The following is a 27434-nucleotide window of genomic DNA, read 5'->3' as shown; positions in this document are numbered from 1 at the left end:
GACCTAGGAAGACTAAGTAAGAATTAACAAAGAAAGGGGTCTTTATAAAAACAGATTTCTGGGAAGAAGGAGTAGCATGAGCTAGGGCAAAGAGGTGAAGAAATTTTTCTGAGAACTATACAATTTTTCAATACTCAAATATAAAATTTAAGAGAGGTAATGTCTTGGAATGAGACAGTGAGGTAGGCAGGCTCAAGACTCTGGAAGGGTCTATATGATGTGTCACAGACTGTATACATTTTGACGACTGGGTTTCAGAAAGCAGAGAATGACCTTATCATATGTTTTGTAGAGTATATTGTTAGCAATATGTAGAAAGGATTCAAAGTCTGCACTGGACACAGACATTATTTGGTGTAAGGAGCTCGGTGAGGATATTTAACTGATAGCTTTTCACATAGCTAAGCAAGACTGTTTAATGGATAACCTGCCACTTATCTAGAGACTTGTAATATTTGCCTTATTATATGTTTTACTATCATCTATATGTCAGATTTCTACTCTGCTTTTCTGAATTATGTAATAATCGAAGGACTGGTGCTTAAGAAATAGTTATCTAAAAACAATACAAAACATTCTTAGATCTTTTTGTTTTTTTATTCCTCTAAATGATCTTTAGATTTATTTTATTACATCACGAAACAGTCCTCTTTGAATGAAGACTGAAATTTGATCAAATAACTTTATCAATTTTTATTCACTGTGTGGCTAAGTGCCCACTCTTAAAAACCCTGAGAAGGACCTCGCAGATGCACAGGTAAAGATGACATAGTCTTGCCTTTATGAAGCTCCCATCTAGTAATGAAAATAGATTGCTAAACAGAATTCTCCCAACAGTGTGCCTATCCCAGGCTGGGGAAGCAGAATAGGTTTCTGAAGGCTGGTGGCAGGGGTGACAAAGGAACAGTCCTTTGCCCCAGTTCTGCCCCCTTAGGAAACATTGGAATCTTTTGAATGTGAAGTGAAGTGAATGTTAGTATGTGATGGTCCAGGAGGGCGAGTATCTATATGTTGATGTGAGTCATTCAACTCTGAATGCATTAGAATCCTTTACTAAAGTATCTAAATCCATCGCTAAAAGTATCAACGCAAGACTGTGCCTATTTGTATATGTGCTAGTGGTTTTTAGTGTGTAATACTATTTTCAATCTGTTTGTCTGTGTGTGTGTGTGAAAGAGAGAGTGTGAGAGGCAGAGATATATCTCTTTGCCTCTGGCTCAGTGTGTTTGTGAGAACATGACTGTCTTAGCTCATCTCCTTGTCCACAAGGAGCTCAGCTGAGCCTATTCTGTATCAGAGCATGAGAAAGGCTGTGGGAGAGAAAGTCAGGTGTATATTTGAGCTTGGTATTCTTTTCAGAGTCCCAGTATAAACCATATTTAAGGGACCCTCTACCCAGAATTAATACCTAGTTCACTGAGCCAATCTTGGGGGGGTACGAAATTGCTCCAGACCTGAAACAAGTGGTTAATACGCACCTGTAGTTTTCCAATGTAACCACCAGGGGGAGCCCTCGGCCCTAAAGATGGCCTTAAATTTAAACCCTTTACCCCGGTTTCCAACACGTGGAGAAAGTGGATCTTCTCTTCCAGCACCATTTTCCCAGATCCTGTGTACCTCCTACGCAGCTCCGAAAACTGCCAGCCCGCATATTCCTCCTCTAAAGATGATCCTGTCTCAATCTCTTGCATATGCAAAACAGGCATACTCACATCTACACAACCCCCCGTAAAATCCTGAAATTGATGGAGAAAGATGATAACCTCATAGGATGTAGACCTCTCTGTGTGGCCTTCGGTGCTAGTCATGTTGACCAGTCTTTGGATCCCCAGTCTGACGAGACACAGACCTAAATGAAACCCTTACTCAGGGTCCTCAGTCTCTCCAGATGCACAGACTCATTTTGGGGTCTCTATCACAGAAAATGACTATAGAGTCAGCTCACTCTTCCCCTTAGCCAAGGTCCAGGCCTGTTGAACGAGAGCTTCCCTGCATGAACTGCATTTTATGGTGAGGGATTAATGCGGAGCTTTCAGGCTGGAAAGACCCATAGAGCTGGAGTTTGCCAAACTGATCCTCTAGCCTGGTCCAGAGCCCTTCAGAGAGCTTCATGTTGGAGTGTATTTTGTCCATTCCTCTGCCCCCCTGGATGTGAGTACAAAGCTTGGAATGTTTCCTCAGAAGAAAGTTCCACATCTTCCCACAGCAATCCTTTCAGAAAGCTCTTTTTCCCTTATATCCTCTCTTTCCAGTCATTCTGAGAGGATCCAATTTTCATCCTCATTGCCAAAATTTTTCAGATGGTTCTTCTGCAAAACCAAGGGTCCACCATACCACCACCATAACCAACTTGGGCTAAGGCCTGCCTGTCATGTTTTATTTGTCTGTCTCTTCTCATGGCCCATCAAGCTCAGAAAACTCAAACACCTATCTCACCAACACAGGTCTGACATTATACAGAAATTTTCCTAAGTCACTCCATAGTCTCTTCCACAAATATTGTTAAAGAGAAGGCAAGTTCCCTAGGTTTGGTCTCTTTTTTATTCAATCAGTAGCCATGAGTCTGTTGTGAGCATATTTCAGGTCCGTACATTCCCTGTACTGTGTGTTATAGAAAGATAAAGAAGTGGATTTTGCCTACAATGAGTAGATCTTGCAACACGTTGGAAAAATGATGCTAAGAGTTTAGAAAGCCCTTAGAAAGCATTAAGGAGAACAATTGAAACAGACATCCATGTTAGGATGCTTGAAGAATGGAAAATATTTAGGAAATTCTTATGACAATTCCAATTAGAGAGGAACAAAGTCATAGAATATAGGCAAAGAGAGGAGACCAATGAGGCACATGTTAAAACAGAGCAATCTACACAACTTGCAGACTATCAAGTGTGAATAAAGTCTGATATACTGACATGTTGACACCTCCTCACATAGCAGTCTGGACCCATTCACTGAAGCCAAGTAAACATATCTTCAAATTATCTTATATCTGAGGTCTTGTTGTCAAGTTCTAGTTTACCTAACTACCTTGACTTTCCCAGTTCCTTTATAATAATCTGTATATTGAGCCTAGAGATAACTATTCCCTCCTAAGATCTTTTACTAACTTTCTAAGTATGCTTCATCAGGATTCTCATCTCATTTTGTTTTTTCCTCTCCATCAAAAGCATATTCTCACCTGAGCCATGATCAAGGAGGTAACGTTAGTTTAACAAGATCTCAGCATCAGTGTGAAATTCCCTGCAGAGAAATAATTTCTCATAAAATCTTGGTGAGAGGGAGCTGCTCTCCCCTCTTCACTCAAACAAAATGAGCATCATGGTCGGGCCAAGGATAAACAAGTCAGTCACCTAGAGAGCAAAATTTAAGGAGGTGCTCATTCTCATTGTTGTGCAGGTGCATGGTCAACAATTTCAAGACCCTGAGACTGAGTGCCTCCTTAAATTTGCTCCTCAGATGGCACCTTGCCTCATGTTAGTCCCATTGAGTTCCTCCTTCCATGAGCCCATGTACTTGCTCCTCCCTATGTTGGCCTTGACAGACCTAGGGCTTACCCTTACCACTCTGCCTACGGTCATGGGGATCTTCTGGTGCAGTGCCTCAGAGATCAGCTTTGAGGTGTTTTTTGCTCAGTTCTTCTTCCTCCATGGATTCTCCTTCATGGAGTCTTCTGTGTTGTTGGCCATGTCTTTTGACCACTATGTGGCCGTCTCTCACCCCCTCCATTATGACTCCATTCTCACCAACTAGGTGAGCAGCAGAATAGCTATAGCCATCATTTGCCGCTGTGCTGTGGCTGTTCTTTCCCCACTCTTCATGCTGAAATCACTTCCCTTTTGTGGCTCCAATCATCTCTCCCACTCCTACTGCCTCCCTCAAGACATGATTTGCCTGGTGTATGCTGACACCACTGTCGATAATTGGTATGGATTTGTTCTAGCTCTGCTCATTATTACACTGGACCCCCCGCTCATCGTGTTCTCCTATGCACTCATCCTGAAAAGTGTCCTGAGAATTGGCTCCCAGGTTGGAAGGCTCCAGGCACTCAATAACTGTCTGTCCCACATTTTGGCTGTTTTGGTCCTCTATGTGCCCATGGTGGGATAGTCCATGACTCACCGCTTTGTCAAGCATGCCCCTCCAATTGTACATGTCATTATGGCCAACATCTGGCTACTATCACCTCCTGTGATGAACCCCATTATCTACAGTGTTAAAACAAGATTCATCAAGGAATTTTTCACCTCTTCTCTCATAGACCATTGTAGTAGAGTGTGGAGAAGTGGGGTTTTGGTACTATCCCTTAAAAAGAGAATTTGGGAAACTTGGAAAGATATGGTTTGAGTGTCCAGTGATATATAAAGCAAAAAGCAGGAATAAGAGTTAAATATATTATCATGTTTCCTGAATCTGTAGTTTAAACTAAGCTGAATCACTGACACATCATGGAGCTTCTTCATTTACACGACATTTTTGCACACAAATTTCCTGTAAATGATAATTCCCAACTTTTTCTTTTTGGCTTGCATCTACTCATGAAATTTCTATTCTTAATTCTACTTGGTTATTGGTATTCTTATCTGTCACTTGTTGTTAGTTCATGGCATTCCTAATTGTACCCACAGCATCCTCTGTCAGGCATAGTTTTCACTTGCTTCTAGCTTTATCCTCCCCTGTCCTCTCTGGGTAAAAAGATGCATTATAATAAAATCTCATCTCCCTGTGTCTCATTGTTTGGGGAGTGACAGTACAATTAATACTCATGCTAGACTTTTTTAGGTTTTGGTGAAGTAGGATGAGTCAGATCCCACAGGTTAAAAGTTCAGTCCCACAAGACTGTCTTCCACTTCAGATGCCGGTTGCAAGCCCAGCTTGCTGCCTTTGCTTCTGACCCACCAGCTACAGATTGGAGATTCCAAGAACCCCTTCTATATCAGGATGCCAATCCCAAGTCCAGGTTGTTACCCGTATTTCTGACGAACTGAATACAAATCAGAGGTTCCCACGACCCCCCCCTTGAGTCAATTAATTTGCCAGAGAAGCTCACAGAACTCAGAGAAACATTTTATTACTAGATCACTAGCTTATTATAAAAGGATGCAATTCAGGAACAGCTAGATGGAAGTGATGCACAGGGCAAGGTATGGGGAAAGGGCGCAGAGCTTCCATGCTCTCCCCAGGCAAACTTGCCACTCTCTCAGCACTTCCACATGTTCACCAACACGGAAGCTCTCCGAACCCCTTCTTTCTGGGTTGTTTATGGAGCTTTCATTATATAGCAATGATTGATTAAATCTTTGGCTATTGGCAACTGATTCAACCTCAGCCCCCTCTCCTCCCCAGAGGTCAAGGAGATAAGCCTGACAGTTCCAGGCCTTTAAACACAAGGTTGGTTCTTCTGGCAACCAGCCCTCATTCTTAGATGGGCATTCAAAATCACCTCATTAGTATAACAAAGACACCTTTATGCTCTTATCACTTGAGAAATTCCAAGTATTTGTAGCTCTGTGCCAAAAAAGATAACAAAGATTGAATACATATCTTACTGTAAATCCCAGTATCACAGCGACCTAAAGGGTATAGCCACTGTGGCCTCAATCATAAATGAATTATAGAGAAGGATGCAAATTAAGACATTTAATATATACCTGAACCTGTATCTTTTGAACAAGCCGACTCATTCATGAACTTTAAGGCTTTTATCTAAAATAAATCAAATTTGGATTCCCTAATTGTTTATTATCTGTTGTGTTATTTCAACTCTTAACATTAATGTCAGGCTTTGGAAATAATGAGATATAGTTTTTTTCTCTATCTCTTTAGCTATTGTCATCACTATCTCTTGGGGGCACCTCCGCTTCTGGTTACTCTGTTAATTCTCTGTGATGAAATTGTGTATCTCTAGGCTACAACTCAGATTTTCACAGTTTGGTCAATTTCTCTGCTGAATTTTTATGGACCACAGAAAGTGAGAATCATATTTTCTTTTGAATGTTTGTGTTTGATTAAAGAAAAAAAAGGTTAGTATGAAAGACCCTGGATCCTGGCAAAGGTCTGTGAGGACTAGTGTATAAACGTCAGAATGTGGTGTGGACTTTATAGTCATGTCCCAGTGCCCTTGTATGTGCTAGAAATGTAGGGCACTATGTCTAGAACAAAGTTCTTCCTTCAATATCCATCACTAAGGCCAGCAGAAGGGAGGGTTCAATCACTATTCTGATCACTCAGACTATGTGCCCTCAGGAAAAGGCAGTCCCTCTGGGTAGCCCTAAGAATTTTGCAGAGTCTCTTCTCTGAAATACGGTCCTATGACTTTTTTCCCTTTCAGTTCATTGAACTGGAACACCAGGACCAATAGTAATACGGCAAAGCTTTTTCTACCTCTGCCTTTGTCAGGTCACCCTTTAACTATTACCAGCTGTGAGAGCCCTCCTTTGTCACACTAGCTTATGCAAGTCTTTCTTTGTTATTCTCTGTTGCATCAAACTTTTTGTTTCTTCCATATTAGTTATATAAAGTTGTAATTATTTTTGTTGTTTTTTAAAATTATTTGTCTCCCCTATTAAACTATAGCAGCATAGAGGCAGAGAATATAAGTACCGATATATCCTTAGAACCTAGTAATTAGGAAAATATAGCAGCTTCTCATTAAATAAATAAAGTGATTATCCTTAACTAAGTAAATTAAAAAAGTTGATTAGATATTCCTTTCATTAGATTTCAATGCTCAGTTGACAGGACAGTAACATATCAAGAAATGTGCCCTTCTAGGGATTTGAATTTAACTTTATCTATAAATCACTCTGATCTGAGAATCTGGCCACTTTAGTTTATTCTAAGTGGATAATACACGTAAAATTTCTGTGTCACTTTACTGTAGTGGCTCCACTTGGCCAGTCAGTATAAGAGAGAGATCTTCTTCATGTGTTTAATGTCACATAGCATTGGTAATCCAAACTCTGAACTTAGGATTCACTATAAAAGACTGAGACTGTCAGTGATAAGAATAATAAATGATAACTACATTAGCGATTACTGTTATCATTATTACTTTTTAACTCACTATTTGGTGGGCTCTAGCATTTGATTTTCTCATTTCCTTTCTTTCTCCAGGAGCAGCCTGTAGATGCTACAGAAGACACAAGATGGCTGGAGTGGTTCAAGGAAAAACTGACTCCTGGGGTCATCCAGAGGGAACTTTGAAGAAAGAACTTGGTGACACCATACAAGGAGGGTTAGGGACAGGAAACTAAGGTCTCTTTCCACAATTCTTTTTCCTGAATGGAGACGCCAAGACAATGTCTTCTCTTTTTCTCTCTATTGTTGACAGTAAAGCCAACGAAGTCATCACTGAAAAACCATTGTCTTATTTGGAGTCTTAGTCTACATTCACTCTCACCCAAGAATGCACACAACTAGCGCTGCTCTTAGTGTAGCACCATGGAAATAGCAGCGCCACCCACAGCCTCTGCCACCGACTAATAAGAATATATATTTGAATATTTTCGTATGTGTGTATGTAAATGTGTAGAAAAAGGTGCAGAGGAATACATGGTGGATTATAACGAGGGATTGTCTCTAAGGAAGACAGGAAGGTAAGGGTGAGGGGTCTTTTCACTTTACATTTAATATATATGAAGTATATCTAATATTTTATATTTATATTATAGGAAAATTTAAGATATTTCATGGAAATTTTGTAAAACAATTATTTACTCGTTATGTAGTCTTGAAAATTTTCTCAAATTCAGATTTTATTTTTTATCAGTAAAAATAAGATGTAAAACATTCTGTTTTATAGAGCTTTACTGAGGTATGATAAATTTAAATCTCCTAATAGTTCTGCACTTGGCATATAGTGGCTGCTAAAATACTATTGCTAATAGATTTTGACTAACTATTAGTAATAATTTCAATTAATATTTGCTAGACCATCATTTTGTGCCTATGATCCCACACACATACACACACATATCATCTTCCATCATGTTCGCCTCATGCAGTACTAGATAACAAACAGGTGCTCAGGTTATATTTGTGAATGTTTGAATGAATACCTACTTTTAAAGACTTCATCCTCCTTATATGTCTAATCTGAGATTCTGGTCATATGGCCATATATATTTTGATAACTCAAACACTTTAACATAGATTCTGCTTCAAGGGCACTCAATAAATGTTGATGAATGATTGTTCAATCTCAGAAGGAGTCCAAAAAGCATCTGGTCTACATGGCTGACCCATAGTTTAGCCTTCTTGTAGTCTGTACCTGATTTGTGAGGGCCATGAGGAAAGGAAAAGATTCTAAGTAAAGGCTTCCAGCATCCTCTGGAATTCCTCTGAATCCTCATGACAATGTTCAAATTCAGTGTTCTACTTCCAGGAACACTGTGGCTTACAGAAGAATGCCACCACCAGCTCTACACATTTGCTTCTTCTAGTTTCTAAACTCAACACCTAAAGTCACTCAGCCTCTCGGAATCTCAAAATCTTCTTTTGACGAATAGAACTAATACCTTCATCATGTCTAGCTATCTCAGAGTCCTTGTGAAAACAGAATGCAAGTCTTTACTTTAGGACATTTTGCACACTGTCAAGCATTGTGCTTGTGAGCAAGTTGTTACTAAGTTCTCACTTTCTTTGGCAGACTAAACCTTTCTCAACTCGAATGTCAAATGATCCTATTTCCATAAAATGTCCAATAATACTAATAACTAAAACTTCTATAGTATTTACTATGGGCCAGGAACTATTAAGAGCATTATATATATATATATATTAATACATTTAAACATTAACACAATCCAATAATGTAGATACTATTGGCATCCCCATTTAAAGTTGAGCAGGTCATCGCACAGAAAGATGAAATGGTCTGCCAAAGTGTACGCAGCCAATAAAGGGAAGCTGACATTTTAAATCAGATTGTTAGACTTCAAAACTACTGTACTGGTTTGTGTATAGTGAAATGTGAAATAATGGGTTTTTAGACAGCGAGAGAGGTCATAGCTGTATTAACCATGCTGGGTCATAATTAAGTAATTGATTAAAGATGCAGCAAACGTGAGTGAGCTGGATGCTCCATAGGGACCAAAGGGCCGATTGAAGTTTGGATTACTTGTAAGGTGTAATAAAGTGGTAGTTCTGCCTTGGTTGGTAAAACTTTGAAGAATTCTTGACTCCTTACTAACTCCTGACTAACTTTGAGTAATGACCAGTACATTCTTAGTCTTGGTCAAGATTTAGAGGTGAGGCACTAGATAATGAAAATAGATAAATGGAGAATGCATAAGTAAAGGAATTCATTTGAATGCACATAATGTGCCAGTGTGTCTTGTATGACATACCAGCACATCAGAAGCAGCATTTTCTTTTGTTTTACCTTCAAAAACTTCTAAATATGGTTTTATTCCAGTTAACGAATTGACTAAAACTCAGTGGTTAAATGACTTTGCAAGGTTGCACGCCTGTAGTGTCAGAGCTTATCTTCTATCTGAACCATATTGAGACTGGAGATACTGTCCTCCACCCCATTCCTACAGTCCTTTATCCTGGTTCATTCACTGTAGGAGGAGGTGGCAGTATTTGCTCAGCTTGGGAGGGGGATGGTGGGAGACCATAAGGCATGTGCCCAAGAGATAAGACTACAAGTCCTGGGAGGGGCTAAAAGTTTGGGCCTGTTGTCTCAAGGGTCAGATAGAAGCCCCACCTCAACACTTTCAACCCTGCCTGCTCAGGAACTCCTGCTTCAGGATGGATAGGTGCTAGTGACTGATGATGAATTATTCTTCTGAATTTAAAATTCTATTGCAGAGACTTTGGGTGCCAGTGGAACACCCAGATTTCCCTCCTGCCTGTAACATCCCACCCATGCAGAGAGCTTCCCTTAGGCTCCTTTTCTGATCCTTCTTTCTGTCTCCCTGGCCTTCTCTCCTCTGCCTTTTACACTACCTTCTCTCATTTTCCTTCCTTTCCGTTCTACTGACATTTAGCTTCCCACCTGAGGCTGGTTCTGTCCTCTTTACTCGCTGTTTCTTATCTTGCCTGCTTGGGCTAAGTCACCTAATCTTTAGCACAAAGCTGGACAAACAATGGATGTCCTTTAGAAGCTGGTTTGTTACCAGCTGGCCCACAAACTTGCTAGTGGCCTGGCTTCTCCCCGGGGTGGTTGGTTGATTCTAAGTCCCTCTCTAACTAGCACCAAGCAGTGCTTTGACTTATGCGAGTCCCACTACTGGTGATGATGTTGGGCTCCCCTCTCCAGCTTACATTCATGCCTCTCTGACCACAGCCAGAACCCTCAGGTCCCCAGAGAGGGCAGAGGTCCTCTGAAAATGGTTAGGGATGTAAACTTCATCCTAACATCAAGCCACATCTATGATGTGATAGAGAATGTTGATTTAAGTGTAGGTGATGCCTGGATCATAATTCCTGACCTCCAACATTATATCTAATTTTTTTTAATTAGTGTATAATTTAAATGTATCAGGTTGTGTTGAATACAATCAGGTGTGTTTTATTGAAATGTTAATTCTCACTAGGGGCTCAATACACCTGGAATGGTCTGAAGTCAGAGTTACACCCAGAACCTTGTCAGGGCAACAAGATGACATGTGTATGTCGCTAATGTTTTAATATACGAATATGATTTATGGAAGGACTTCTTCAGGGTAGTAAAAGCTTATCAACTCCCATGGGTAGAGAAGAAGATTGCTGCTGACTGGTAAGTCCAAATACGTTGGGCTGTTCTTCTGTTTCTATCTAAATGCATCTCTTCACAATATTTTCTACCACATGCTTTATCTTATATAAATTATTATATATTAAATATATATTTAATATGTATTAAAATGCTTATATATTAAAATGTTTTATAAAATAAGGAGGGATAAGATAACTTTGACGACTTATTGCCAGGCTGGAACAAGCCTAACGTTGTTTTGTCTTTGGCATCACTATATGCTCTAATCCCATGGTTTCCAGAGCTGGCAAACACCAAAGGCGCTAAAATGACACTGGTTTCAAGGCACTAAACCTGTTGCTGAGTGACTTCTGGTCCCTCACTTTCACTAGATACCTCCACGGATTATTGGTGTAATAAACACTTTATTTTAAGGTCTAGGCAATTACTGGCTCTAGTGGTCTAAATGTCTACAGAATACCTCATCAGACATAAAAGAAATGTTATTTGTCAGCTGCAATAAACCACCCTTTGAATTGAAGGTTATTACAAGCATTATTATCAATATAATTGGTTTTATTGAAGGTCTCTTATTTGCCCCACACTGAGAAGACTGCTGTGGCAAAGAGGAGAAGAAGCAGCAATAGCCTGGGAAACTGCCTTATAGTCTCCTGTTCTCTATTGTTTTTTCTCTCTTTTTTCCCCTGTGTGTATCCAGCAGCTCTTAGGAAAACCCAGAGATCACAATGACTGAAAATCATTCACTAAAAAATCAACATTTCATATAATCATATTAAAATGAGAATTCTCCAATGGAAACTTAAGACAGTTGGAAAAGATGTCCTGTTAGGTTGGCTTCAGTATACCCAGATTACCTGCTTAAGAAGGGATGGGCAGACCCTGTGCACATGAGACTTTGGTCATTTACTTTTTGGAGTCTCCTGTCACATAGTGGATGGGCAAACAGTTTAGAAGGATGTCCCAGAGTGTACAGAGACATCAGAGATATACATGAAGATGCAGGAATGATAAAAATAGGGAGACACAGGAACATCATTTGTAAACATTATAGTTTATTATTTCATTTCATAAAAGAACATTTGATTAAGCTCCTACTCTATTCAAAAAAGTGTGCTTGGAGCTGGAGTACAGTGTGTTTCATAATCCAGTAAGGGAGAGGGAGAGATAGACATGAAAGAGGAAAGTTCAAGTGTGGTAGGTGTTTCTAAACAGAAAGATGTGCCAATCTCATGGGCCTATCACACACATGATGCGTTACAGAGCTTGTAAACTACACCAGAGCATTCACCATGGTCACACATTTGACGTTTGGCTTGCCCCCATATTATCCCATGTTCCAGTGATTCAGCGAAGTTCTCTTGCTTTGAGGATCAAGGGCAAGGGAATGTACAGAAGTCAGAAGTTCCTCTATGTCTAGACAGAACCAAGGGCCCTGATTTCGTCATTTTTTAGGGAAATAATTTCCCTCTAAGTGGCCTGCTCAGGGCTTGTTGAACTCTGGTAATTTTACTCTTTCTCCTTCCTATACTGAATCTATAACCACCCTTACTGCCACCACAGAGAGTAGGATCTTATCTGGCCCAGAGATCCTCCTCCGCTGATATGTGCATGGAACCTATCCCTACAGCCAGGACACCTTTCTCTCCAGCCCAGGCCTTCTTCTACCCCTAGCACAAGTGTCTCCTCCTTTTTCTTTCTTTCCCACTTAACTGTACACGCAAAGCCTACCATTTATTATATTACCTCTGTGTTTTGCACACATGGGGAATATACACCAAGTTCCATGCATGTCTAGTTCCAATCTGAATTAAATTCCTCTTCAGGCTCTGATTATTCATAATTTCTGATTAGCACTCTGTCCCCAAGATTCAAAAGAGGACTTTTTCCTCTGTACCAGAAACTGGTTTACTTCTTCATTTTAATACACTCACTATGTAAACATTAAACGTTGATATTTTAGATGTACAATTGTCTTATGTTTATATAGTGTTCAATAGTAATCAATTATAAATCAGCTCAGACTTTCTGCTTCAGGATGACAATGTTCTGGAAAAGGCAACTAGCTTTCCACAAGGGACAAAAAAAGTCAAGGTCAATCGTTGCAGGGATGCCCAGTCCATATGAGAAAAAACAGCCACCAATAGAATTTGTCTTAAATTTGTTGGACTATGTCACTGAACTCAGAGTCACATCAGAGCTGCTACTCATAGAATGAGAGTATTTGAGCGCAAAATGGATATCAGTTGAATGCATGATAAGCACCTTGCTCTGTGTTTAGTGCTTTATATGGCTTGTTGTATTTCATCCTCCTGGAAAAAAAGGAGTGGCAAAAGAAACAGTTATATCTGAAATATATTTTTTCCTGATATCTGTCCATTTATTTTAAAGTGTTTATTAGAATCTTATGCCAGTCCAGTTATAATTATGTTTATAATTTCTTAGTCCTTTCTCAGACAAGAAATAGTAAGCGTCAGGTTCTTCATGCAGGCAGAGAGTATAACTGGAGTGTACTACTGTGAATCAGCCTAGTGTTAATGCTATAGATGACAGAATTCAAAAGAAGGCAAAAGGAAATAAATGTAGCTCATTGTGATGTGTACTAGGTGAGGAACATTCCCCCCAAATTGGTGAATGAATGTGACATAGAAGACCAAGATGCAGCAGATGTGGGGGACACAAGTGTTGAGGGCCTTAGACCTCTCCTCTCTAGAAGCACTGCTCAAGACCATCTTGAGAATCAAAATATAGGAGCACAAGAGTATCATGCAGTCTAGTAGTACCATATAAAACATTGCCACAATAGGGTACAGGCAATTGAAGGTAATGTCAGCACAAGCTAGTTTGATAAGGTCTTGGTAGAGGCAGAATGGATGAGAAAGGCCATGGTATCTGCAACCAGGAAACCAATAGAGATGCAATATCAGGGGCAAGATGAGAACAAATCCTCTAATAAAATTTCCCACTCCAATTCTTATCTCTTGAGTATTGGGCAGAATGGACGTATATCTCAGTGAGTTGCAAATGGCAATGAACTGTTCATAGGCAATGGCAAGCAAAATTCCAGACTCTACCAGAGACAGACTGTGGATGAAGTAGGCTTGGAGAAAGCAGGCACTGTGGCTGATTTCCCTGTGATTCATCAACATAACACACAGCACTGTAGGCATGGTAATCAGGGTCATCCCAATGTCTGTAGTAAACAGCATGGCTAAGAAATAGTGCATGGGATCATGGAGGTTATGGTCATCCCTAATAGGAAATATGAGAATGCCATTGCCAAGAAGTATGGAGATGTAGACAACAGATAATGGAGTGTAGACCCAGTGGTGTGCTTTTTCCACGCCCACAAAGCCAATCATAAGAAAAGATGTGGCACTGGTGTTGAGTTCCATGATGAGTATTATAATAGGATAAATCTTCTCTTAAGGACATGTTATGTATAGGTCTGTAGGTCTTTGGAAATTCTCCTTTAGTGGCTTCCACTATTTTACTTAGTGTAGATCTTCCCTGAACTGCAGTGACTCCAAAGAAACAGAGCATATATTCTTAGAAGAATCTTAAAGATTGAAAAAAAAAAATACAGCATGAACAACAACTACAAATTCAGTGCCTGATAAATGTTCCAGGCGATGTACCAGGCAAGTATATACAGTAGTGAGTACATAACACAGATTTGGTTTTTGTTCTTCTAGAACTTAAAACTTGAAATAGATTCAGGGAAAAGAACAAAGAATAATAGTTACATAAAAAAATTATGATGGAGGATTTACAGGATTCTATGGGAGCATTTTACATCACCTGCTTTATTAAATCTGGCGAGGTTTGGGCACAGTCAAGGAAAGCTTCCCAGAGTATGTAGTATCTGACAGACGTATGGGAATCAGTCAGGTAAAAAGCAGGGAACTTCGTTCTGAGGGAAGAGAATAGAAGAAACTCCTAAGGCAAGAATGAACTTGAAGAAATAATGATACTCAACATAGTTAGAGAAATCAAGATGAGAGAGACAAATGAATAGATTGTAGAGGTTTTATTGGTTCTAAAACATCATACAAGAGGGCTAGCATGGTAGTCCTCTTACAACAGGTAAGACTGAAAAACACTTAAACAGGGGCTGGCCTGGTGGCACAGCAGTTAAGTTTGCACGTTCTGCTTCTCAGCAGCCCGGGGTTAGCTGGTTCGGATCCCAGGTGAGGACATGACGCCGCTTGGCAAAAGCCATGCTGTGGTAGGCATCCCACGTATAAAGCAGAGGAAGATGGGCATGGATGTTAGCTCAGGGCCAGTCTTCCTCAGCAAAAAGAGGAGGGTTGGCAGCAGTTAGCTCAGGACTAATCTTCCTCAAAAAAAAAAAAAAGAAAACACACACAACACTTAAACATCTATGCTTTGTAAATACTTCTATCAGTGTTGGGCTAAGCTAGGACATGAAGAAATGCCAATATATCACCATGGGCATTAAGAAGAATATTCTAGAGTAAGGTCATTACTCATATGTATAAACCCTCCAAGACCTCTTGACTTTCACTTTTAGACAACTTCATAGTTGAAGTTCCATCTTCTCCAATTTTTAACCAGGTAATTTTGGACAAATTCCTTTGACTCTCACAACCTACGATCCTCATCTGAAAATGAATGTGGCTAGTTAACTTTGCCTTGCCTTGTGAGCCCTAAATCCATTAGTATTTTGGAGAGCACTTTGTAAGTGGTGAGATACTATGTATATGCATGAGTTTTTTGTTACATTTTTTGTAAAGGGTCATTCTGATTCTGTTTGGCAGAGGCAGGCTGTGATCACTCACACTCAGATACATTGAATGATTCCATTTGCTCAAAATATTTTGAGAAAAGGTTTAGGATAATGGGGATTTAAGAAGGCATGGGATGGCAGTGGCTGAAATGAATAGCGAGGCTTAGTGAAAGGTTACTGGTGTCTGTGGTGGAGTAGGGGGAGAAGGAGGAAATGAGAAAAAGGGAGGAGCCCTTTGGTAAGTGCCAACAGGATCCACTGAAGCCTGAAGCATTGGCTTCCTGTGGTGGTAGGAGCGGGCAAACTTTGCCTTGGTAGAGGTCAGTAAGAGAAGAGCATAATGTAAAAGTCAAAACAAGAAAAATAAACTTTGTTTTGATAGAGATGGGTCTGAGTGGCCTATTTTCACAAGTCTAGTCATTGCTATTTCCTATGCCATGCTGAGTCAGGAGGACCACAGAGAAAAGACAGAGATGGAGCTAGAGAGCACAAATGCTTTCTATTATACACAAACACAGTCTGCATGTGTTGCATATGCTTCCTGTTTTTAAATAGAATGTACACAAACCTACTCTCCCATTTTTTAACAACTGATACTGAAAATGATTAAAACCCCCTCACAAGTTTAAAATTCAAGAAGATAGCAGATTTATCCTTTTCCTGCACCATATTAGAGGAGGGGAATTCCAGAATTGTGATCTTCTCAGTAGTATCTCTGAGAAAAACCAGACTTAATATAATATATCCTCTTTCTGTGTTCACACTCAAAGACTGCATATCTGTGCTTGGTTCAAAGTAATGGGTCTATTTTGTGGAGCTTAGTGCTGATGATATGTGAGTGTGAGTGTGTATGTGTGTGTGTGTGTGTGTGTTAAGAAGTTAGGGAGTTGGAGGAAGAATTGCTTATTAATTAAGGTCATGTGCTCAATGACATAGTTGGGTGCTACTGAAATAAATTCATAGGCCCAAGATAGAGTTGCTCTGGCATGAGGTGTCATGTCAGCAACTTAAACAGCTTTCATGTCCCTGTAAATGTTCCTCTTGACCGTAACTGTAGTATATCCAGTCAGCCAGTCCCCAAAGGCCAAGCCAATGCTGGGTCTTCTCACCTCAAGCGAAGTTGCCTATGTAGCCCCAGCCAATCAGATATTTTCAATTTTTCCCTTTCTTATTCTTTATTCTTTATCCTATAAAACCTTCCTGCCTGCTGCTCCATTTGGCAGTTGCCAAGTAGAGACAGTCCACTTCACATGAAGTGTTAAACAAAGCTTGTTTGTGTCACCTAATTAGTCTTCTTTCATTATCTTTTAATATTACAAAGACCCATAATTCTAAGACTGTTGTTTCATGAGCTTGATAAGTAGATCCATCAACTCACGGTGGGAGGGTCCATCCCTGGGGAGACCTTGAGATCTTATGGTGATGAAATCTATTTCCTCAAAGTAACCATTCTGTTCCAGAAACTTGGAGGCTTTAAGAAGACTCTCTGTGTCTCTCTGCTCTTAAGTGTCTTCTCATGGAGGAACATCACCCAGACATTTATGTAACAAATTTTACATTTACTTTTTCTTGCAATTTCTTTTTCCTCTTGTTTCCAACCTTCATTTCCCCAAACTCTGTCTTGTACCCTTTCTTCTTATCTTCTGTATTTCTGACCTCTTCTCTGCTGTCTTTCTAGGTAATTTATAACTAACAATACTATCTATTCTAATACACGGTATCTAATAGAGTTGATTTAATTACCAAATTCCCATTACAAGACTCAGTACATAATGTTTATACTTTTCCAAAGCCAGGAATTGATCATCTGATCTATGGACACACTAAATTCCTGACCTTCTTGCCAGTGAATACTAGCTCTGTCTGGCCTTGTCACCATTTAATTTTAAACATTACATACCAGTCGGAAAGAAAATGTGGGAAAGATGGCCTTTTTGCTCCAGCTTTTTTGAGAAATCCCAGGACTTGGCCTCTACATTGGAGCATGTGTAAATATAAGGCTCAGAGCAGGATGTGAAATTGATCTCTCAGGAAAAGCTCCTCACTCTACCTCCTTTGACCTGACTGTTGAGATACTCAGCTGGTCCCATGATCCCATGATGCCAGAGCTCTGCTCTGTTTCCTAGAATTGAGCTCTATCAAAAACTACCTGAAGTTCCCAGTCCTTTATTTCTTATAAGCTCTTTCTCTGACCTCTCCATCCTATCTGTGAAAGATAAGGAAAGACATAAAGGAAATAAAGAAACTTTTGAGTGTGCCAATAAAATGTAGCCATTTGAAGACTCTGTAAAAGATATTGTTACTCTAATATCCTTTATATTAGTCTGCTATGACAGGCCCCAGGATCACGGGGCCTAGAAAGAAAGTCAAGAAAGATTTCCTCTGTTGTAGCTTAGATCCCTCCAAATTCATTTTCAAGAGCACAAGGAAACAACAAATTCTGACTGAATGAGCTGTGATTTTATGTTTTTGAGGGTGTTAGACAAGAATACAGCTTAGGATGCCTAAATATTTGAATGCAGTGCAAGGCACAATAGCAGAGATATTCAGGGGACATGCATATCCAGAGACCAATCAGATGAACCAATAGACATAGATATACAGAGATCCATGGGTCACTTTTATTCATTTTAGTAAAAATTTGTATTTTACTAAAAATTATCCATGTTTCTGTAATACAAAAGGGAATAAGACCTATGATATCATTATCTTCGTGGAGCACACAGTCTAGAAGCTATGAAAGGAGAAACACAAATGTCACACATAATTACAGACATACAGCTGAGTTGAGTAAAAATAAATAAATAAATGAATGAGTAAACAAACAAATAGTCCCTTGAGCTGATATAGTAAAGATCATTTAGTAGCCTGGAAGATGCTCTAAAGATCTGGTTTCACATTTGCTTTCTCCTACTTACTCATAAATCCCAGGAGATCTGGGAGATTCTCACCTTTCTGTGACCAACAGCAGGTGCAGGAGTCAGAGACCACTTTGAATGCCTGTATGACAGAGCCCAGAGACAGAGTATACATGAAAGGAAATGACTAGTCACTGGGGAGCCCCTTTGTAATCCTAATGTTTCATAGTCTATCTTCTGTTCATAATGTCTTTTTGATTTACTTTAAAATGTGTCATTTGAGTCATTGGTACTGGCTCTTCAGCTGGCCATAGGATCATGAACTCCTTCTCTTCATGCCTTCACTGCGAACAAAATTAACTCTGATAGATATGTGGAGCCAGAAGAGACCATTTTTTTCTTCTAGTCATAAGAATTACCTCCATCCTTTCCCTTCCTCCCCTTTCACACATATGACCAACTTTTTCTCAACTCTGTTATTTTGCACATTCCAGGAACACCCATCTAGCCTCATCTATAATGTACTTCCAATCTGGAACTTAGTAACAATTTGCTACCTGAAAGTGTATATCTCTGTTCAGCAGTATCTAGGACTAACTCACCAAGACAATGGTGAGCTGGATTAGAAATTATATCTCTGTTAATTATTATATATTTATATCTCTGTACTACATTATTTACATATACTTATACATATATTATTAACAACAATAATAATGTTAAATAGATGTTTATCAAAAACTTAACTGAACAGACTTAGATATAACTAGATATACTTTACTTAGAGGTGCCATATTGAATTGAGGACAGGGTAAGATTTGTTGCTTCACTTTGTGTAATTTTCTAGAAATAGAAACTAGTTCCATATAAGCAAAAAACTAGATGAATGTTTGAGGTCAAGAGTGCCATTGCTAGGTATACCAGAGCCAATACATGCAGAACATGTGGAAAAACTATGGGCTTTGACTCAAACACTGGTGACCCATACCATAGATCCAACAGTCATATATTAGGTGCAATAGGCTCACCAAATAGGATGCGTTACCTAAGAAAACAGTCAACTAGTTGGACATTTGAGGAACACGCTTAGTGTTGTACATATCTTATGTCATATAGAACTCAGCAATAAATGGGCAGGATGAGATGATATTCTAAATAGCAGAGAGGTTGGTTTCTACTAACATGCCTGTCTCCAGTTGCTGCTAACAACAAAGGTGTCAATTTGTCTAGGTTCCCTGAGCTATTGCCTGGAGAGCAGTAAGTCAAAGTTATACTCTAGAATGAGGCAGGGAAAATAAGTGAATGATATTACTCTGGATCTGCTTTGTTTTAATGCTATAGATGACAGGGTTCAGAAAAGAGAGGAAAGGAAGTAGATGTAGCTCATTTTGGTGTGGACCACACGAGGAACACTTCTTTTTCATACATATGGATAAATGTCAGACCAACTGTAGTGACATAGAAGACCAGAATGCAGCAGATGTGCGAGACACAGGTATTGAGGGCCTTGGCCCTTTCTTCTCCAGAAGAAATACCCATGACAGCCTTGAGGATCAAAATGTAGGAGAAAAAGAAGGTGATAAAGTCCAATAAGACAGTTACAAATACGACCACAACTGGATAGAGATGATTGGAAGTGATGTCCACACAGGCTAACTTGATGACATCTTGGTGTAGATGGAAAGCGTGAGAGAGTACATGGGATCAACAACAGGGAACCAGTGAAGGTCAATAATTATTGGCATAATTGACAGACAGGCCCTTATGAATACCCCCATTGCAATCTTCATTACCCTGGTGTTGGTAAGGATGGAAGTGTATCTCGAGGGATTGCAGATGGCAATGGAACAAAGGCCATGGCAAGCAAAACACCAGCTCTACAATAGAAAGAGTAGGATAAAATAGGCCTGAGAGAAGCAGGCCCCACAGACAATCTCTCTGTGATTCAACCAAAGGATGCCCAGAACTGTGGGCATTGCAGTCAATGTCACTCTAAGGTCTGTGGCTGTCAACACAGCTAAGAAATAGTACATGGGCTCATGGAGGTTATGATCATCTCTGATGAGGAAGAGAAGGATGCCATTGCCCAGAAGTATGGAGATGTAGACCACCAATACTGGGATGGAGATCCAGTGATGTGACTCCTCCATGTCTGGGAAGCCAGTAAGTAGAAAGAGTTAAGCAGTGGTGTTGAGCCACATTACAGGCCTTGCAAAGAGGAAAATATTCCCTTCAGGTGATGCAATAGAAGTGATAGTTCTGTAGAAGTCTCCTTGAGTATGCTGCCTGTTCATATGCTGTTTATCAGTCTTGACTTCCACTGGTAGCAAGGATGGTAATTTAGTACTATCCTGGAGATTCCTAGGTATAGTGGAATAGAATGTATAAAAAACAATTCTACTTATTTTTCAGGGTTGACTATAAATAAGTTTATAGGACCATATGCCAGGGATACAGCAATGTATCCAGAATAAACCTGGTTGATGTGCTTATAAATTATACAACCAAGAAAATAAAAACAAAATGAAAGAAGAAATCACTCTACTTAAACAGTGCCCTGATGGTGTTGGAACTTAGTGGGCGTTTTCATGGTGCTCCTTTTCTTGACTGGTGATATTGAGGATAGATGTAAAGTTTTCCCAGAAAATATGAAACCTAAAGGATCAGTAGAAAATTGATTCTAAGCAGTGTTGGAAGAGCAAGTATAAACATTCTATGGCAAAACAGGTAATAAACAAATAAGCAAATAAAATAAAATAAAATAGACTTAGTTGATTTGAGGGAATGCCTAATATTCAATATTTCTGGAGGGAAAATCCAGTTGATGAAGTTCTGGAGACTTTTGGGAGAATACAAAATGATATGAATTAATTATATGTGTTCATCTCCAAAACACATAAATTTCAAGATCTATGTTGTCTGGAATCATAGTATCTTAGTTTTTGATGTGCTGTGTCTCATAGAATTCAAAATTTCATAATATAGATACAAAAATGAACAGTAAAGGGTGCACTTTATGCTAGATATTTGAGAGCACTATTTATTAACAGCAGAAGACAAATTACTGTTGTGTATCACCTATTGGAGATACAAAGATAGAAATTAGTTACTTAGGCAAGTTTAAGGAGATCATATATATACATACATATATATATATTTTTTGGTGAGGAAGATTTTCCCTGAGCTAACATCTATTGCCAATCTTCCTCTATCCTTTTTTTCTTTTTTCTATGTGGGTCGCCACCTCAGCATCACTGAGGAATGGCATAGGTCTAGGATGGGGATCTGAAGCTGTGATCCCATGACACTGAACTTAACCACTATGCCATGGGGCCAGACCCCTAAGGAGAATATTTTTAAAAAGCTATGGAGTCTGATGAGATTTAGCAAAAGTGAGAAGGCTCTGTGACACTCGAATTTTAAGGTATCATCTGGTACAAGCAGCCAATCTCTGGGAGTAAAGGAAGCATGCATTGGTGGCATCAGCCAGAGAAAAATGGGGCCACTTTCTGTTATGGTTTGTATGGGCTGTACATTTCACATGCTTTGAAAAGAACATCTTGCTATGAGTTTAATGCATAACTCCCAGGACCCCTTTTGGCCCATGAAAAAATGTCTGTAAAGGGCTGGCTTGATTGCTTAGTGGTTGAGTTTGCTCCCTCCGCTTCAGTGGCCTGGGGTTCACAGGTTTGGATCCCGGATGCAGACATACACACCACTTGTAAGGCTGTGGTGTGGTGGCATCCCACATACAAAATGGTGGAAGATTGCCAAGAGATGTTAGCTCAGGGCCAGTCTCCCTCCTCAAAAAGAAAAAAAAGTCTGGAAGATTACTGAGTTTTCACCATCAGAAGAATATGGGTGAAGTTCCAGCTCCACTATTTTGTAACAATAATGATGTTGGGAAAGTCACTTTATCTTGAGCTTTGGTTTCATTATCTTTAAATGGTCCTAGTAATTTCTGTCTTTCTCAGTCATACTTTTCACACAGGGTGTGAGAATGGAATGGAATTGCCAAAGGAGAAGTGCTTTGCAAGGAGTAAATTACTCTTTGCTTTTGAAGTTGTGTTACTATTACTGAGAAGAACACTTCGCTCTCTATCTGGTGGGTATGCATGAGGATCATTCATTCGCCCTATGTGTCAAATTTTCTTAAGAAGCTTGGGAAAGAGATAGAAGATGATGGGGTTTTGAGGAGCCTGGTTTTGACTGTAACTGAAAGTGTTAAACTGGAGTTCATCTGAGCAGTGGATAAAACATGAGTGGAAGGTGAAATGAAAGATGGAGAGTGGTGGGTGAGTGTGGGGACTTCTGATGGTAGCTAAGGACGAAAGAAAGCCTGGAGGTCTGGGACTAGATTGAAGGAAAAGGAGCTCTGCCTTCACAGGGGTGAGAAGAGAAGGAATAGCTGACTCCTGCCTGTAAGTGAAAGGCTCAGAAAATATTCAACTTATGGAGAGTTAAAGATGCAGGAGTTGGTGCACCAGACAGGGAAGATGGAGTGGAAAGGCAAATGCAGGAACAAATAATTGTTGAGTTTCCATTATGTATCAGGACTGTAGGATACTACATGTGCCTCATTCTTGTGTAAAATCCTCACAATAGCCTATTTCCCCCATTTTACAGAGTTGTATTGGCTACAAGTCCAAGGTGACACATTAAGCAAATGACACAGTGCTTTCCAGGCATGGTGGATTAGGAAGATTCCAGGAATTAGGAAGAAATCTTTGTAGTATTTAGGAGTCCAACCAAGCTTGCTGCCTTTCTTTTCTGTTTTCATACTGCAAAGCTGAGTGCTGTACTTGATTTACTCTGAGCTGTTTTTTTGATATGAGAGATTAGCTGTGAGTTCTAGAGGGGTTAAAAGCCCTAGACTTTTGCCTCATCCCTGCAGCCACCCATCATCCCCCAGAATCTCTGTCTTAAAGCGGACTTGGGTTTTCATTGATGAGAAACTAATTTCCAGTCTCCAACCCCACCACATGAGCTGTGGGCTCCATGCAGACACCCAGATATCCTGCTCAGACCTCTCACCTGTTCCCTCACCATCTCCTGGACTCTTTTCTTTCACTTTTCCTGACACTTTCTCCTCTATCTCAAATATATCATCTCTCTCTTCATTGTTTTTAAACCTCCTAAGCTTTGTCCTTAACATTCCTTTCTGGATAGTTCAAAATTTTAAGCTATTATTTTGATTATTCTATCTGTAGGGTTTCCCGTGGTTCCATTCTCAGTAGTTTAATCTTGGCACAATGCCTGACACATAGTGTGTGTTCTTTTTGAGTCATTGAAAGATCATTTTCCCTTCACATACAAATTGATTTTCTGACCATCTTACAGCCTGATTTTGATCAGGTTCTCAAATCATCAAAGTACATAGATGAAGTGATAGACCCTACCCAGTGGTTGATTGACTCTGAATAAGTTCTGGGGATCTAATGCATAGCATGGTTAGCACGATGACAAACAATAGTGTATTATGTTCTTAAAAGTTTCTAAGAGTAAATTTTAAATGTTCTCACCACAAAAAAAAATGGTAATTATGTGAGGTGATAGAGGTGTTTATTAACCTTATTGTGGTAATCATTTCACGATAGATATGTTATGAAATGATCACATTGTACACCTTAAACTTAATGCTGTATGTCAATTACATCTCAATAAAGCTGGGGAAATTTTTAAAAATAAAAGCTAAGAGAAAAATTCTAAAAAATCAATTGAGCATATCTATGGGGGTCTATTTCTGGGTTCTAGACTCTGTTCTATTGTTTCAAATGTCTCTCTCTCCATCAATACCATACAATCTTGATTACCATAGCTATACAATAAACCTTAACATTGAATAGAGTTATTCTTTGCATTTTATTCTTTTTCACAATTGTTTTAGCTCTTTAGATTCTTTGTCTTCCCACAGAAATTTTAGAATAAGCTTGTCTATGTCTCTAAAATGTTTTGCTTGGATTTTTACAGGAATTGCATTAAACTATAAATGAATTTGGGGAAAATTGGCATTTTTACTATATTGAGTATTGCAATCCATAAAAATGATATGTCTCTCCATTTGATGTTATTGACCAGTATTTTGTAATTTGTAGCATCCAGCACTGTACATTTTTTAAGTTTATACCTAAATATACATTGTGTTAAAGAGATTATGTAGTTTGTCCACATTTACATTGCTAGTGTACTAGTTACCTAGGGCTGCCACAACAAAGTATCACAGACTGAGTGGTTTAAACAACAGACTTTTGTTTTCTCATAGTTGTAGAAGCTAGAAGTCCAGGATAAGGGTAGTAGCAGGGCTGGTTTCTTTTGGAGCCTGTCTCCTTGGCTTGCAGACGGCCATCTTCTCCCTGAGCCATCATATGTTTTTTCCTCCATGCACACTGGTATCTCTGTGAGCTTAAATTTCCTCTTCTTATAAGAACACTGGTCAGACTAGATTAGGGCCCACTCAGTCTCATTTTAACTTAGTTACCTCCTTATAGGCCAGTGTCCAAATACAGTCACATTCTGAGGTACTGAGAGTTAGAACTTCAACATCTGAGTTTTTTTGGATTGACACAGTTCAGCCCATAACAGCTAGTAACCAGTTGATGATTCCAGCAGAAATCATCTGTGTCTCTGATTTGCATTACATGTTACTTTAATTCTAACAAAGCATGTAAAAATGAGACTTCTTCAGGGACAGAAAATTTATTTTTCTGATAATATATGTTTATTTACCGCTAAAACCAGTAACTGGCAGGATGGTTCCTATCAGAGTTGAAGGGGAAACCACAGATATTATCATTCCTGGGACTAAAGTGATGAGGTGTGCCTAGCTGGAGCACTGTGTTACAAGTATGTTCACTGCATTTCTAGGGTAAGAGAAAAATTCTGGCAAGATGAACTCAATAAAGGAATAGTAAGAACTGCAGATTGTGGGTTCATGTTGGGTATTAGGGGAGGCTGACTGACTTTTACCATATTGACTCTAGTCCATCTAACTGTCCACTCTCAAGCTAGCTTTGAGATAAATCAAGCAGAACATATAATTAGAATTCAAAGGACTCAGGCCAAGAAGACGCTTGTTTGCCCCTGAGAGCAACAGGGAGTGATTTGAACTTTGAAGTAGATGTGGAGGATAAACAGCCTCCTATAGGTGATGCCAGGGTCTGCTGGGGCCATAAAAACAAGAGCTCTGACTTCTCACACATAAAGCTGCCAAGTGAGACTCTATTAGCTCAGTACCTTATTTGTAGAAGCTGCTTTAAGACCTTGGGGAGATTAATTAATTGTTCCATCTCCTTCATAGGAGGAATTAAGATAGAGAAAATATTTCTTAAGATCCCAATTTACTGGAAAAGGAAAAACTCTGAAGACATGCTTTCTTCGTCAATAACCTCACTGACTGGCTCTCTTAGATGACTTTTAGAAGGAGCCATATGATCTGAGTCTTCAGGCCAGACCCAAGAACCTTGCTCCTCCTTCCTAAAAACCAAACTATGGTGCATGTGAGTATGGGAAAACATCCAGCAGGTGCAGAAAGAGGGTACAGGGAGACCCCTCTATAAGCTGTGTAAAGAGAGGACGGGTGGGGAAAAAAGGAGTGGATCTTTATAGCCTATGGCTCTTGGTGAGTCTGAAGTTGATAGCACTTGAAAAGAGAATTAGGCATGAGTACCTAAGACCTGTCATGTCCAGTAGTATGAATATGGTTAACCATCCCATGTGTCTTTTGTCCTTTCTAGAGGATGAACACAGAGGAATCTCTTATCCAACAAGAGATTTAAATGAGACAGAGAAGGGTTATGGCCATAAATGGCAGAAGGTTATCTGAATTTTGACATACTCAGCTATAGATTCTTCCTCTTGGTTCTTTCCTCAACCTTCATAACCTCTTTCATTCCCCATGGTCTTTCCTCAGCTTTTGCATCATCCCGCAAGCTCCCCCTCTACTCAGAAACCAAGAGAAGTTCCTAACTGAAGACATGCTAATTCCCCAATGCATGAAGTAAAGGTAGCTCTGCATGGAATTTCTGGGAATAGAGAAGAGGAACCTGAGTTGAAGGTTATTGGCAAAATAGAATTGCTTCCACTTTGGGTAGTGTTCTCTGTAGTGATTCACTACTTGTGTTATATAATCTTTTACAAGAGAGAATTCTTCACAAAATGCCTTAAGCAACTGGATTAAAGAACATTGCTGAAAAGTCAGAGAAGTAAAATGAATGAAGTTGTATTTAGAACACATAAGAAGAGGAGAGTGGGGTTATCTTCTCATCCAGTGATGGAAGAATAAATAACACATTATATTTTCAGTCAGCACTAAATTTTGGTTTATGTCTTTTTCCTGAGAATTGAGTATGGAGAATGAGAAGCATTTCCATCAGTTTTCTATCCATTAGGGTCAGGCCAAAAGGTCTGAATCATTGCCTCATGCCCAGTTTCCAGGCATCTCTTCACTGCTAAAAACTTCCAGGTAAATCTCATCTGTATAGAGACAAGGTAAGAGGATGGTTATCTCTGGAAGTATCTTAAAGGTGGTAGCTTTCACTGGCAAAATAACTTCCCAGAAGCACATATGAATGAGAAGATCATTTTAATTTGAAAAAAAAAAACCAGACTGAACAAACTGTTATGGCACGTGACAGGAAAAAATATTGGACATTCATTTCCTCCAGTTCAGACATATTTACTGATAACCCTTGATTTCCTCACAAGTAAATATGTATCTCCTTCAGACTCCCCGTTCTCAATAAATGACTTCTCCATCTTCCAATTGCTTAAGTCATAAATGAACAAAGAAATATTCATTCTCATTTTGTGTTTCCCTCATTCCCATTTAAAATACTATTAACACTTGGTACTACCTCAAAAAAAGTATTCTTATCTGTTTACATTTTCTTAATTTTCACTGCTCTCCAAGTCAAAGTCACCATCATTCTTCATCTGGATTGTTTTAATAGCTTTCCAACTACTCTCCTTTCTTTCATCTTACTTGATTATCTAATTCTTTAAATAGCAGTCCAACGATATTTTAAAAACTCAAATTTGAATACCTCACTGGCCCCTCCTCTACTGTGTTTTTTTTAAATGCTCCAATGTCTTATCATCACCTTTGTAGTAAAGACAAAGTTCCCATTGT

The 27434-nt window shown here is 39.3% G+C and overlaps 1 protein-coding gene and 2 pseudogenes across 1 annotated transcript; 1 reads left to right on the top strand and 2 right to left on the bottom strand.

Moving 5' to 3' along the window:
• Positions 1-3456: 3456 nt before the first annotated feature.
• Positions 3457-4268, top strand: LOC103554331 (olfactory receptor 51Q1-like; annotated as a pseudogene).
• An 8971-nt stretch (positions 4269-13239) lies between these two features.
• Positions 13240-14094, bottom strand: LOC103554326 (olfactory receptor 51B6-like). Its single transcript, XM_008525332.2, has one exon. The coding sequence runs from the start codon at positions 14092-14094 to the stop codon at positions 13240-13242; it is 855 nt and encodes a 284-aa protein (XP_008523554.2).
• A 5481-nt stretch (positions 14095-19575) lies between these two features.
• LOC103554319 (olfactory receptor 51B6-like) lies at positions 19576-20601 on the bottom strand (annotated as a pseudogene).
• Positions 20602-27434: the final 6833 nt, after the last annotated feature.

Source organism: Equus przewalskii, chromosome 6, assembly GCF_037783145.1.
Source record: "Equus przewalskii isolate Varuska chromosome 6, EquPr2, whole genome shotgun sequence".
Classification (NCBI taxonomy): Eukaryota; Metazoa; Chordata; class Mammalia; order Perissodactyla; family Equidae; genus Equus; species Equus przewalskii.
The sequence above is the reverse complement of the archived record's forward strand: the minus strand, read 5'-3'. Positions and strand labels throughout refer to the sequence as shown.

What these genes read in the sequence shown, in the direction of transcription:
- LOC103554326 (XM_008525332.2), bottom strand. Translation starts at nt 14,094, where the DNA reads ATGGAACTCAACACCAGTGCCACATCTTTTCTTATGATTGGCTTTGTG.